Source organism: Epinephelus lanceolatus, chromosome 16 (genome assembly GCF_041903045.1).
Source record: "Epinephelus lanceolatus isolate andai-2023 chromosome 16, ASM4190304v1, whole genome shotgun sequence".
NCBI lineage: Eukaryota > Metazoa > Chordata > Actinopteri > Perciformes > Serranidae > Epinephelus > Epinephelus lanceolatus.
The window spans coordinates 36,201,192-36,215,808 of record NC_135749.1 but is presented as its reverse complement, the minus strand read 5'-3'; the positions used below and the strand labels follow the sequence as shown (position 1 = coordinate 36,215,808).

General features: G+C 38.7%; 2 protein-coding genes across 8 annotated transcripts in view; one reads left to right on the top strand and one right to left on the bottom strand.

The window, feature by feature from the left end:
• Window positions 1–14,617, top strand: part of col14a1b (collagen, type XIV, alpha 1b) — a 320,908-nt gene that overhangs the window by 273,103 nt on the left and 33,188 nt on the right. The window lies entirely within an intron of this gene.
• LOC117263610 (uncharacterized) lies at window positions 1,443–9,251 on the bottom strand. Of its 2 annotated transcripts, none has more exons than XM_033637170.2 (7): window positions 8,892–9,251; window positions 6,867–6,986; window positions 6,632–6,763; window positions 6,413–6,537; window positions 5,017–5,123; window positions 4,174–4,313; window positions 1,443–1,666 (listed from the first exon to the last, which is right to left on the bottom strand). In XM_033637170.2, the coding sequence occupies exons 1-6, from the start codon at window positions 9,040–9,042 to the stop codon at window positions 4,181–4,183; spliced, it is 768 nt and encodes a 255-aa protein (XP_033493061.1). In that variant the 5' UTR covers window positions 9,043–9,251; the 3' UTR covers window positions 1,443–1,666; window positions 4,174–4,180. The 2 variants fall into 2 exon arrangements, with proteins under 2 accessions (XP_033493061.1, XP_078032173.1); XM_078176047.1 differs by having other exon boundaries at window positions 4,201–4,313.

The following is a 14,617-nucleotide window of genomic DNA, read 5'->3' as shown; positions in this document are numbered from 1 at the left end:
GGTCATGAGCTCTGGGTGGTGACCGAAAGAATGAGATTGCGGATACAAGCACCCGAAATTAGTTTTCTCCGTGGGGTGGCTGTGCTCAGCCTTAGAGATAAGGAAAGGTAGAGCCGCTGCTCCTTCACGTCAAAAGGGGTCAGTTACTGTAAGGTCGTTTGGGCATCTGATCAGGATGCCTCCCGGGTGCCTCCCGTTAGAGGTGTTCCAGGCATGTCCCACTGGTAGGAGGCCTCAGGGTAAACCCAGAAGCCTGGTTTAATATACAATATGTAATAGGGGATCCCTCCTTCGTCACTCTTTCAGCTTAGGGGTTCATGGCCTAAAAAACATTGAGGACCCCTGTATTAGACCATGTGTTTGTCAATCCATGATTTACAATAACAGTTTTTTGTTACTGTAGGGCAGACCACCCTAAAACAAAGATTGTGATGACACCCTGATGTTTCCATTACTGCCAACATCAGGCCAAATCTTCCAATGGTACAAAACAAACACTAAAATGTTATGGTCAATGTGCATTGTACTTCTGGGGATGTTTTGGGCCCTGAGATTTTGCTGCAGAGAAAGCACTCCTTCCTTTCACGCTCTTTGGTACAGCTGCATACTGGATTGCGTCAGGAGCTGTAAAGTCCCAATGGGTGGGTGGGAGGGGAAGTGGATGGGTCCAGAAAACATCAGACTTTCAACTGAGAGCTCTGTGTTCACTTCTCGTACAAATGTAGAGCCAAACCATGGTGTTTCTTTTTTTTCTGAACCTAACCATGTGCTTTTGTTGACAAAACCTACCAAAGTGCTTTTGTTGACATCCTGGTATTGATTGTGGATTCCCAATGTCAACAGCAGATGCAGAAGGATACCTAGCGCGTAATATATAGACGTGTCAATATGTGATGACTTGGGATGAGAACGCATTGAAGTAACATTATCTTCTACCTTCTATTCAGAGGTGATGAATTTACAGCAACTTAATGCAATACAGTCTCTGGCTTATTGTTTGTTATCTAGTGTTGGCAAAAAAATGTTGCACATTTCTGATCCGTCGTCCCGCTAAACACTGTTTAAACTTTCAAACTCTATATGGAAAAAACAGGAATAATAGTCAAATATTAACATTGAACAGCCTAATCTGATTGAACTGACATAATTCTGAGTTGCGTACAGCCCTAGTAATGGTCACATTGCTACTAAATTCATAAGGCACCTTCAAGCATCACAGCATCCATTTTTATTCTAGACACTGTATATGACCTTTCCTTTCGCGTTACCCTCAGGACAAACTGTGTGGTTTTAGCTGCACCACTATTAAGGCTCTGAGAACAGCAGAAAAGTCTGTATGTGTTTCTTTGAATATTATATTGTTTTTAAGTCATGAAAGTTTTTAGCCTTTTTGTACTATTACATTTTCCACCTCTGAAGTAATGCAGTACAGTTCATTTTCTCATGATGGCCTTTATTATGTATTTTTAGGAAGGGCAGTAAGAACTATTGCATAGCCCATTACATCACAGTTACATGACATACACATTAGACACAATAGATCTGTCTCTCACAGATCCATCGTTTGGATCCAGTCTTGGTATGCCTCCATGTTCCTTCCAGATCAATGTATGCTGTCAACCCAGCGCCATCCTTAGGATTAAAATCGACTTCTCGGTGCCAGGCCCTGTAGAACAAGCATTATATTGTTACAGGTAAAAGCTACAAAACATTGTTGGTTTCAGATTATGGATGCAGTTGTTTCATAAAATGTCAAGACTGACACTCCACTTGACATTCAAATGTAGTTTCTTGATGTCTTTCAACTGTGTGTACACCACAGACGAAGAGTTCAGGAGGTAAATTAATGTTTTAGGTTGTTTTTTTAAAATCCAAACTCAAGAAGATTTTTTTTTTCCTGTGAGCAGTTTCTTTTTATTTTCTGTTTGTCTTCCACCTTTTATCTGCCTTCAGTAAAGAGGGCAGCTCAGAGGAGGATATATATGAAAATGTTGGCGCCCCCCTATATTGTGGTGCTGATCCATCCACCTTCAGAGTACCTGGCATGCCACCCTGCTCACCCATTCATTTGACAGTTTTTGTGATCCTGCATAGTTAGCAGTACATGGATCCACGATCAGAAATCAAAGTAAAGATCAAAGCTACGACTAACACATTGAGTGTGCTTCAAAGCCTTTTACTCCCTGGTGAACTAGTGAGCAGGCCCACACAGAATCTGCGTTCATAGAATTCTGACGAAATCTTTCGAAAATGTTGGAAAAAAATACAAATGTTATTTCAAATGAATATTGCATATCACACAACATGCAAAATTAAAGATCACAGCTAAAAACTTAATAGCTTATCAGGTTCTGTTTTAATCTGCTTTTGAGCAAATCTAATAAAGAAATACTTGAATATGAAAATATGTTTTTGTTCTTTTCATTAAATAAATTCAAAATGGATCATCGTGTCCAGCAATTAAATGAATACTAGTAGCAGAGCGTTTTCAGTCCTGTTGCCTCAACTGAAACTGTCTTCAGACCAAAATTTGACAATTGATTAATTAAAATGGATGTTCTCCTTTGGAACAAGATATTACACCATCTCTTTGTCAATCAATGATGTAACAATTAACAGACTTTTACCACTGTACAGTAGATTGTCTTGAGAATGATTGTAATGACACCCTGACGTTTCCAGCACCGCCAACTTCAAGCCAGATCTTCCAATTAGGGGTGTAAATATGGGCAGTGGGGGCAGTTTGGTTTCACTGGGGCCCGTGGGGTGGGGCTGGGGGGCTTGCAAATGATTCAGAATGCCAGCTCAAAGCTATGCCTGTGTTCAAAGAACTCACATTAAATTGAATGGTGCCATTCGCTATAGGATATTCCAAACCCATCTCCGTCATGATTTTCTTGTCTTGTCTTTTTTGTTTTGGTAGAAAAGTCAGCAACAATCTGTTACAAAACTAAATGCTTATTCTACATAAATTAGGAAAACCATGAATAAACTATATAGAAAAACTGTTCAATTCAATGAATAATTTATTTTCTTTAATATTTTTTGTCATATACAGGTCTGCAATTTTGATTGTTGGGTAACATGTATGTTCATGTTGTGTAATGTCAAGTCTCTATTTGATCATGTGACAAGACGATATGATACAGTAGCTATTTTAGGTACAATATCTGTCAAGGCTGACAGGCTGAGCACATCTACAAGCTCAGCGAACAGTCATGACTTTTAAACAGAAAAGCACCAGTAAAGAAGAAATGAAAGGGACAAAGTAGTAAAGCTCCTTAGACTTGATTCTTTTGGCATTTTTAAAAACAGTTGCCAGATGTGTGTGTACGCGCCTTAGAACTAGAACCCAGCATGCACTCGGGCCCATGGTAACCACCTCACACCACGGCTTCCAGTGGTACAAAAGAAACACTGATATGTAATTGGTCGGGCCGCCCACTAAAGTTGGAGACCTTTCAGTCGACCGAGATTGCTTTAAGTCAAACAGTTGTTTTCTTTTTGTCAATTAGTGTGCAGTGCACTTCTGGTGACATATTGGTCCCCAGATTTTGCTGCAGAGTAAGCTCTCCTCACTTTCACACTGCTCTTCAGTACAGGCGGCTGCAATACAGAGGCAACAAAAAACTTTGTTGCACATTTCTTATGTGTCCTCCAGCTGAACCCTGTTCAAACTCTATATGGAAAAAAAACAAGAATGAAAAGTCAAACATTTGTATTGAACAGCTAAATCTGATTGAACTGACATAATTCTGACTTGGGTACAGCCATAGTTATGGGCAGTTTTCTATAAAATTCACTAAATTAACACCACAGTGGATTAACCATTTTCATTCTAGATACTCTATGACCTTTCCTTTAGCATTACCCTCAGGACAAACTGTATGGTTTTAGCTGCACCACTATTTAGGCTCTGAGAATAGCAGAAAAGTCTGTGTATGTGTTTCTTTGAATATTCTATTTTTTTTTTTTAAATCATTAACATTTTTCATACTTTACCATGTGTCACTTCTCACTAATGCAGTGCAGTTTATTTTCTCATCTTTGCCTTTATTATGTTTTTTTTTTTTTTTGGAAGGGCAGTAAGAACTTTTAAAAAAGAAAAATAACATGCAACAAAGGTCCTTAGAAAGATTCCAACCCATTACATCACAGTTACATGACACACACATTAGACTCAATAGATCTGTCTCTCACAGATCCATTGTTTGGCTCCACTCTTGGTATGCCTCCATGTTCCTTCCAGATCAATGTATGCTGTCAACCCAGCGTCATCCTTAGGTTGAACATTGACTCCTTGGTTCCAGACCCTGTAGAACAAGCATTACATTGTTACAGGTAAAAGCCACAAAACCTTGTTGGTATCAGATTATAGATGTCGTTGTCTCATATAATGAAGTCAGGACTGACACACTTGAGATTCAAATGTAGTTTCTTAATGTCTTTCAACTGGTGTGTACACCACAGACGAAGAGTTCAGGAAGTGAAATTAGTTTTTTATTCTGTGAGCAGTTTCTTCTCATTTTTTGTTTGTCTTCCACTTTTTTCTGCTTTCAGTAAAGAGGGCAGCTCAGAGGAGGATGGATATGAACATGTTGGCGCCCCCATGTGGTTGAGCAGTAGACTGCAAGTTCATTATCCTGAACTGTCAGAGCTGACTTCTTAAATATGAGCCAAACTTCAAGTACAGAATGTGGTGGCACAAAGCATGTCTAATTCAGTCCTTCAGATTTAGATTTTGTACAGGGATGCAGAAAAATACACCCATCATGTTCCTCTGATGTGAAATCAAATCCATGGGTTGGAATGTTCAATGATTATCTTAAGACTTTCTGAATGACATAGTGCTAATCTAAAACATCTAATTCAAAATACAAACATTTAAAAACATGATGGACTTGATAAGCGATCGATTATTATCTATGGAACTCTCTTGCTATTTAGTTTTCAATTTCATCCAACTATTAGCTCTAAACCATGACCCTGATATATAATGATAATAAAAGATCTCACCTATATTGTGTTACTGATCCATCCACCCATTCCCATGCGTTCCCCCAGCTGCTTTTTTTCACTGACTGCAGACCGATCCAGGAATCTCGATATTTACTGACAAATTCCTAAAAATTAAGGAAAAGAGCAGATAATTATTCCTCTGTTAAAACACTAGTATTTCTGTGGATGTAAATACATGTTTCATGTTTTAACTATCTCTGAAGGAAAGAAATCTCCATGGTGAAGCAGATATGGATAAAGAACATGGAAAGTACATTTTCTAAGGGTCAGGGATAACAAACATTTAGTTTGCTGTGATGTAAATGTGCCAGGTTGAGCCAAATAGCTAAATATCATATGCAGTCCATGGGAAGATTAATAAAGCAGCGAGCAAAACACAAGGATATAGAACATTCACATAAATCTTGATCTGCAATCTAACTAGTAACTTCAGACTATCATTTTCTGAAATGTATTGAAACAAAATTATGACATGTCACAGAATATAAATGCCCAAATACATACACTTTTTATGCCTCCACACCGCCATCAGCTGTGGCTGGAGGCATTATGTTTCAGGGTTGACCGTACACACATTTGACCGCACATCTGTCTATACATCTGTCCATACAATTTTAAATTTGGCACAAACATCCACTTTGACTCAACAATGAACTTTTTAAAAAAATTTTGGTCAAAGGTCAAGGTCACTGTGACCTTGCATCCATCTCATGCTTGTGAACACAATATCTCAAGAGGGACTTGAGGGAAATTATTTTCACATTTGGCACAAATGTCCAATTAGACTTAACAATAAACTGATTCGAATTTGAGACAAAATAAACACACCAACTCAGGGAGCCAAGAGCCGCTGCACCCATGCGTGCCGCCATATTTCGAAGGGCAAAGGTCAAGGTCAGTGTGACCTCAGAAAAATATGTTTTTGGCCATAACTCAAGAATTCATATGCTAACTATGACAACATTTTACAGAAATGTCTAATAAGTTAAAATTATAAAACATTTTACATCCAAAAAGTCAAAGGTCAGCTTCACTGTGACATCATAATGTTCTGCAGAAACACTTTTCTGGATGTTGATCTGCATAATAACTCAGGATCAGAGGGGGAGACATTTTATCAGATACTGAATTGGTGACACTTATCTTGGATGTCCATCCTGAAACTGTGCTGATTAAATCTCCTGTGTGTGAAACATCCATGTTTTCACAGATATGGATGTAAACTGTAACTGCAACTTGGCAGGTTCACAGAGTCATGCAAACCATGAGGCGGTCATTCTAGTTTTTACGTTGATTATCTCCGAGTGCCAAAACCATTTTATACAATCACACTGACACACATAGAGTATGACTTACATTACAGTAAAGCACGAACACGTCAACAGACACTCACATGTTCTTCTTTGTTGTTTATTATCACCAGATCTGCTCCTCTCTCCTGACAGTCTCTCCTGCTCTCTGTCCAGATTTTCCTCTCAGTAGATTTGTAGTAACAACTGCATCGAAATCTCTCCCATTCTGTGTTCCATCAAGTGTTTTAGTGACACATTTCAAATCATTTAATGACAAATATATATAAGACTAAAAGTGTTCCTTTTTAATCATCTCTCACCTATAATGTTCCCCTGTGTCTGGCTTTCTGTCCCCTGTATCTGGCAGAAACTGTTACTCAGGTTGTTGTAACTGCTCTGCAGCTCCCCATAACTGCTCTTCAGCTGGTTGTTTTCCAAAATGACTGAAAAATCTGGTGAAAACCAAAAACACAGGGCAGTAATGTCAAATCAAACCCCTTGATTAAGGTTTTGAGTCAGTCAGATGTGATGTTACAATAAAGATGAGGTCCTTACAGAGTGTGGTCAGGACAATGACTGCAGCTACAAGCAGTAGACACAGCAGACCCAAAACCAGTGCAGCAGTTCTTAAAGGGTTTCTTTGGACAGCTGCAAGATGCTTCTGAGTGTGTGCTCCTGCAGGGGCAAAGTACATAGAGAAGAACAGAACATTACTACTTGAGCTGACAGCAAGCTAACTTTATGTGCCCCCATCATGTAACCCTTTACCCCTCTGTTTTGCACATCCACGTTTAGGGGTTAAGTGTTCTGATTGTTGTTGAGATGAAGGGGTAGGGTGAAGTGTTAGCACTACATGGCCCTGCAAATGGAGGTTTTTCAGAGGCACACTCCAATCTGAGTGTTATGAGAAATCATCAGCAGGATGGCTGCACAAGCAACAAAAGAAACCCACAAATGCATTTTCCTCGTTAATAAAGAATTAAAAGTTACAATAACCATTGTGTTAACATAGATTAATGTTGTTTCAATTATTATGGTCCTTTTCTTTAAAACAAACATGACAAAAAAAATTACTAGTAGCTAGCTGGCTAGCTAGCTCTCTGAAGCTCACTATTATTGCTGATTTGTACATGGCAGTCCCACATTTTGAAATATTTCCATAACCCTCCGCGCAGTTTTCATGAAAAGGGAAAATTAACCAAAGAGACAAAAAACATTTTTGCACCAGGCTGTAAACATGTTTATATCTGCTATAAATTTGGGCACTTTAACATGGAGGTTTATCAGGAGTACAGGTTGCCAACATTAGCCTACAGTGCACCGCTAGTGGCCTTGTAATGAAGCAGTGTTCTTTGGTATTTAATGACTTGTTTTATTGATTGATAGTGTCTAACTTAAATTGTGAACAAATCGTGATCATCCATGTATTTCTATCTCCTTCAGATAAATGGCGAATGTTATTGTGATAATACGATTATTAAAGGGGTGTGAGGATTCACAAAATTCTCAGTTTGGTTCTCTATGATACAGTGGTGTCATGATTCGGTACAAAAAAGTAACTTTTTTTTTTTTTTTGTACAAAGCAGGAATTATGGTCTGAATGAAATAGGCAAAATCAGTCATTCCTTTCCAAATACATTATACATGATAGAAAATACTTTATTGAAAACATCAAAAGACGAGGAGCTGTGTAGTACTGAACTGTGGAGTTTGACCTGTTTTTCATCATTCCTTTGTCCAGGATTTTTTTGGAGGGCCTAAGAGCCTGCTTGATGACGTTCATGGAGCCATTTTTAGCTTAACCCCCCTGTAACTGTTACAAGGGGTAAAGAGGCAGTCAGGGGTAAAATAAGAATGGGATTGGGCTCATTTAGTAATCATTTTACACCTAGGAAATATGACACAAGCCGTGAAAAAACATAAATCAAATCACAATTGTAAAACACTACTTAAATTTTACATTTGGCAGCTGTATGTTTCTCCAAGAGTTTATGACTACACAAAAATATTTGTCTTTCCATTTTTGTTTTTCTGCACCGTGGGAACAATCTGAAAAGTCAGGTAACTTTAGTTTGCGTGCTGGTATTTAAGATATACTCGATTTTGTCATTTTGTCACTGTGAATACGCTACAGACTCAGAAGAAGATTACAATATGAGAGCACACACATAATAACTCATCATGCTCATGTTACAAGGACTGGATTTCAGTATTTTAAAGGTATTCTTTGCTACGTGTTCATTCTATATGTGCAGTGAAATGCAGATTGAGTTCGAGAGCTAGTGAGGAATACAGCATTATTATCACAATAGGAGTAAAAATAGGAAACAAATTAAAGATACAAACAATATATATGTAATATCAGTATTAAATGCTCCAATGTATATTGATCCTTTGTTAAGGTGGTAAAATGTACATGTCACAGTTGCAAGGCAAACTTATTTTCAGAATGATTATTACTATAATTTCGTCAATTTTACCACAATCATGTACAAATGTCATTTATAACTCAGCACCTAATTAAAGAAATTACATCAGTAACATTTAGTATTGATTCTACAGTATTCAAAAACTCTGTACCTTCATCCCGTGTGCAGACAGGATGGTCTGCGTCCACACTCTCATAAATGTCGACCAGTCTCTCCACTTTGTCTCCTCCGTTGTCTCTGGCTCCTTTGCAGTATCTCACATTCATATTCAGATTTGGGTCTTCATAAATGTTGAAAGACATTTTAAGGAAAGAGACACTGGATGAGTGTCAGTAGCTTTACAGTAGTCACAATTTGCTGTATAGTGCACCCTGTTGCACCCTGTTGCTGTATTTCTCCGACACCAGATGCTTTAATGTAATTTGTATTTCTAAATCACAGATATAATGCTGTGCTCTATTCTGATGCTGCTCTGTTTCTGCCTCTGTCTCTCAGATCAATAGATAGTATTCAGGAAGTGGTAGCAGGAAGACACACACACTGTGCAGTTAAAATTTCGTAACTAATTGAGCAATAAAAACTTTTTAGTCTTCCTTTCTGCATATGAAACCGTTTTTTTTCCAATACACGTGTGAGAGCTGATTAACTTTTTTTGAAGTGTGATTTGATCTGTGGTTTTTCAAGTATGCTTGAGCACTTAAAGGTGTTAAACAGAATTCAGATTGTTCACTGATAATGACATTGAAGTGTCAATGTTGCTGCTGTATAATAAACTACCAAAACAAAAAAAAAACACTGCTTTAACTCCCCCACAGCACAGCAGCTGCTTTCAGTGCAGCAGGGTCAGTTGATGGAATAGTCAAGTCAAGTCAAGTCAAGTCAAGTCAAAATTTATTTATATAGCACATTTAAAAACAACCTTTGCTTTTAAGTTTAGTTCTGGGACAGGCCAGCAGCAGCTGGTTGCTTGATCTCAGTGCTCTGGCTGTCGTGTGAAGCTGAATAAGCTCAGATAGATAGGATGGAGCTAAGCCATTCAGGCTTTTAAAAACAAATAATAAGATTTTAAACTGAACTCTAAACTGGACAGGGAGCCAGTGCAAAGAGGTCAGTATCGGGGTGATATGATCACGTCTTTTCTTTCCTGTCAGCAGTCTGGCTGCTGCATTCTGGACAGCCTGCAGGCGTTTCAGTGACTGCTGGTCCAATCCAGCATAAAGAGAATTACAATAATCCAGAAGACAGGTAATGAAAGCGTGAATTGCCCTCTCAAAATCAAGTGGAGGGAGGTAGGGCTTTGCCTTACTAAGTAGCCTTAATTGAATACAAACACAACATAATGGTTGTTTGTCTCTATGTGTCAGCCCTGCGATAGTCTGGCGACCTGTCCAGGGTGTACCCTGCGTCTCGCCCAATGTCAGCTGGGATAGGCTCCAGCCCCCCCGCGACCCTTAAGAGGATGAAGGGGTTAGACGATGGATGGATGGATATTATGTCATGACCACCACCACCATTTCCTCATTCACATTTTCAGATGTTAAACTTGATATGAAATGGAGCCGGAAATGACCGCAAGCACACACAGAAACAGAGATCAAAGCTGAGAGTGATGAAGCACTATAAACCAAACAACATTTTTCAGTTTTAACTAGGGCTGTCAAGCAATTAAAAGAATCAATCTAATTAATTACATGCTCTGTGATTAATTAATCTGTATTAATCACATACATCAACTTTTGCTGTTAAAGTATTTGAATAATTTACATTCAAATTAATTTTGGCAGACGTGTTGTAGTAAAGCAGCTGGATTTTGGACACAACTGACCCCTGTCCTCTACTACCAAAATTGGTTTGCAGTCCATTGCAGTCTATTTTGCAAGGGAGAGAGTCAGTCGGTACAGGTATATCCTGACTTCACTGAACTTGGAGACTTGCAGACTTTGCAAGGGTGCTCCTGGGAAGTCTGGGAGTGCTCAGGGCTATCCAAATAATAAATAATATCTAGAAAAACAGACTATGTAGGGGAATCAAAATGCATTGTGTTATTGCAGCCTACCCTAGAGGCTGCACAGTGTAATGCCATGTACATAGGCTAGAAAAATGGCTGAAAAACAACAAAGGATCTTCTCAAGCCTACACAGTTTATTTAGTCATAGCTTGGTTCTTATTCACAAACACCTCTGTATTTAAATGTCTGCAGTCTGTATGTTACACAGAAATGTATTTTGTTCACTCATAAAACAACCCTATATATGAGATTTATATAGGGATAGATGAGCAGACAGAATTTGACAGCAGTTACAATGGTAGTAATCGTTGCTCAGCAGCGAGTAAAACTGTCTTGAGGGCTGTCTAACAGTCTTGCGGTCTCTGCCCTCACAGACTTAACGTGATGACGGTGAACTCATCACAGTATGAACTGAAGTCCGTGAGGACTCATTTAGCAAGTTCAGAGGGTGGACATTTGGATGGAGCCGTACACTTACTCAATGTGTGTCTGAAAGCCTGGTCTAGTGGATTGACAAGGTTGGCTGCTGGCTCTAGCATCAGAGGCTGTGCTACTTCGGACCTTCGGGTTCGCTGCCAAATGCTTTGGGTTGAGGTGATATTTGAGGGTTTAAGTTCTCCGATGCTATGAAAATTCCTTACTGCAGAAATTGCAGAGAACGTTGCTCCTATAAGCAGTTCCATCTGGGCTTTTTTTTTTTTTAAATGTAAATGTTTCATTCACAGGGCTGAGCATCATGTGACAATACCACTGTTGCCTTCAAGGGCACCACGGAACATGATTAATCAGCATTCATTTTTTTAATGCGTTATTTTTTCAGTGATTAATAAATCAAAATGAACACATTGTTCTGACAGCCCTAGTTTTAACTTTACTCTGAGCACTTGGTCATAGTTTGTTTGTGGCTAGATTGCAACACAGACCAGCTACAGGATTGTATGTAGATATGTGTGTGCATGTGAACTAAAAAGCTGTACTGTTCAGATTTGTCTGCAGATCATAGAAGCCACTTCCTTTTTCATGTGAAAGTACAAGAGATGTATTTCCTTTCTCTGTGTTGTTCATTTTTCAGCATTTAAAGCATAGGTATAACAGAAAACAGGACTCATATATTCTTGGCTTGTAGTTAGATATGGTTCTGTTAGCGTATAAAGCTGATACACATCACTGCTTTCATTTGTTTTTGATGTGGTGAAATTGCATCATTCACCTTTGATAATAATGATATTTTGTATTAACTTGACTAACTCAGGGTCTGAATCAGGTTTTTACACTGATAGTCTCAAGCTGTGGTGTGTCAAGGGGTGTTTCACAATGCTATGATGCACAGCTAATGCTCTTTTAATGATATTGACACACACTCCGCAGAATTGTATGTGAATGTCTTTTATAAATGCATGACATAAATAACTAATTGTTATAAAGTTATCCACAGCAAACATCTCATTAGTCATGCAGTACACTTAAGCCTCCTATCTTATCCCACTGGTTCATAAATGACATTAAATTTAGCCAAGTTACTGGAAAGCTATCTAACTGCAAACAGCCAAGTGTAAATCAGGGTACCCACAGTCATGGAAAACCTGAGGAAGTCATGAAATTTCACAATCACATTTTCCAGGCCTGAAAAAGTCATTGAATTAGTCAAAATCATTGAAAGTCTTGAAAAGTCACAGAATCCTGCTGTGTATAATGAAATATTCTGGATAGAAGTCCACATAATGTAACATAATGGCAAATTTATTTTCTTTAGCTGACAGCTTAATGTAGCTTTAATACGTGTTGATGTGTGACAACAATTTGTTAACCATCACGTATGTTTCGTTATTTTCTCCCTGGGTTAATCTCTCCCTCTCTGTATGCCTGCTAGCTTAAATTATGCTTGAATAGAGTTTGAGTTTGAATCTGATATGTTTGAAAAAGTGGGGCAATAAAAAAAATCTTTATTATGGGTCCTTGAAAAGTCATGAAAAAGTTTGGAAATTTTTGTTCATGAAAATGTGTGGGAACCTTGGTAAATTCTTCCAGGAAGTAGTCAAATCTTACATCCTCCTGGAAGTTTCCAGTTGTTGAAAAGATGTAAATGCATCCAACTCTCCAAGACTCATACCTAATCTTTACCATTACCATGTACAGATGTACTCATTTTTATCCAATATAAGACAGAAAAATCTGTAAATCTGTATCTATGGAATAATATGATGAACAAAAACAAGGAAAGACATTTAGGCAGATACATGTACAGGTCTTTGAAAACCCTACAAAAATTGAGAGTCGATCAATCTCATGACCACTCTTAACAAAATTTCTAGATATTGATAAATGTTTTTTCTACTTGATGGTCTTCTCTAGTCTTTCGTTCATCTCATCTTAGTGTGCAGAAACTCACCTGTTACAGTGAGTGTGTATGAACAGTGTTTGGAAGGAAGACCGAGTGTAATGTAAAATGACCGACAACTCTGCTGTTGTTGTCTGCTGCTCTATTGGAAGCTACTGTGTTGGAGCATAAGCCTGCTGAAATACTGTTGTATTATTATATTTTATACAACAGTTAGTTCCGGCCCTGCAATCTGATTGGTCGAGAGACAGTCAAACCGCGACGATATTGGAGTACAATATCACGGTTATTTCACTGTGTATGTATCACTCCGCCTCACAGCTGATTGCAATCAACAATCAAATCAAAACTGACGGTTAGTGTCAGTTAGGTCAGCAGTTGCGTTGTAGGCTAATTAATTCATCCACTGTCAAACAGCCAAAAATATGGCTTTATTTTCTAAAATAAGTTTTGAATTGAACTATGAATGGTCATCAGAGGAAGATGAGGGAGAGGAGAAGCTGAATCCATCTGAGCACACATCCAGGTTTGTCAGTGTTTCATCAGCGGAGCTCAATGACTTGGAGAAAAGCAACATACTGTCAGATCAGAAGGCAGAGTCGGCTGTGCCTGTGAAGCGACAGTCCACCATGCAGTCACCAGAGACTTATTTCACCGGCTGCACAATTAATGGAAACGTGCAGATAAATGTGTATAAAGAGTAAGTGCCTGGCGCACCATGTCTGCGTTACTTAGCAACAGTGACAGCGGAGTCCTGAGGGAACTATTTTTGTTGGCGGAAGACAAATAAAATGCTTAAATTATCTATTTTGTCCTCATTTTTCAACATTTCTTAATCAGCCTTGCTTATTTAACTGTTAAACTGTTGTATAAAAGCAATATCACACTCAAGCTCGTTATGTTATGCTCGTATATCGTCACGACCGAATCACAGCCGTGACGATATCACAGTACAACATCACTCCCTCTCGTGTGATATTGCTTAAACAAGCACTTTTGTTTTGTAAGTTCAGACTACATGATGTAAACCAGATATTATCCTGACTCTATAAGTGTGTGGTGTCGGGGAGGAGAATGGGCATTGGGCACAACAGTTGACCCTTCGCTAAGTCTCGCCCCCGGAAGCAGACTGGCCAATCATAAAGTAGCATTGGTCCAGCTCAGACCAGGGTCGGACAGCAACACAGCTGTGCTCCATTGCCTCTAATGCAAACGTTTCAGATTTCCTTCATTTTCAGGCTGGTTTTGTAGATTTTGAGCTAAATGTTGTGCCTGGGGCAAGCCGTATATTTATGACACTTGTTACCTGGAAAGGTTGGAAAAAGATATATGTTTCTCCCTGTTCCAAAACCAAAATCAAACCCTGAAGAGTGTAGGGTTAGCTAGCTAGCTGCTGATGATAGCAACATGCTGCTTTTGCTTTTTAGTGATTATAACACTAAAATAGAGACCAACCCTGCCGTACAGGAATCAGTGAAGGGAAGCAGGGAAAATTTGCTGATATTCAACCAGCTGTGTGTCATCACATTGT

What these genes read in the sequence shown, in the direction of transcription:
- LOC117263610 (XM_078176047.1), bottom strand. Translation starts at nt 9,042, where the DNA reads ATGTCTTTCAACATTTATGAAGACCCAAATCTGAATATGAATGTGAGA. An exon ending in GACACAGGGGAACATTATAG is followed by an intron (nt 6,538 to 6,631) that starts GTGAGAGATGAT and finishes GATGGAACACAG; the next exon opens with AATGGGAGAGATTTCGATGC. An exon ending in GGATCAGTAACACAATATAG is followed by an intron (nt 4,314 to 5,016) that starts GTGAGATCTTTT and finishes CTTGTTCTACAG; the next exon opens with GGTCTGGAACCAAGGAGTCA.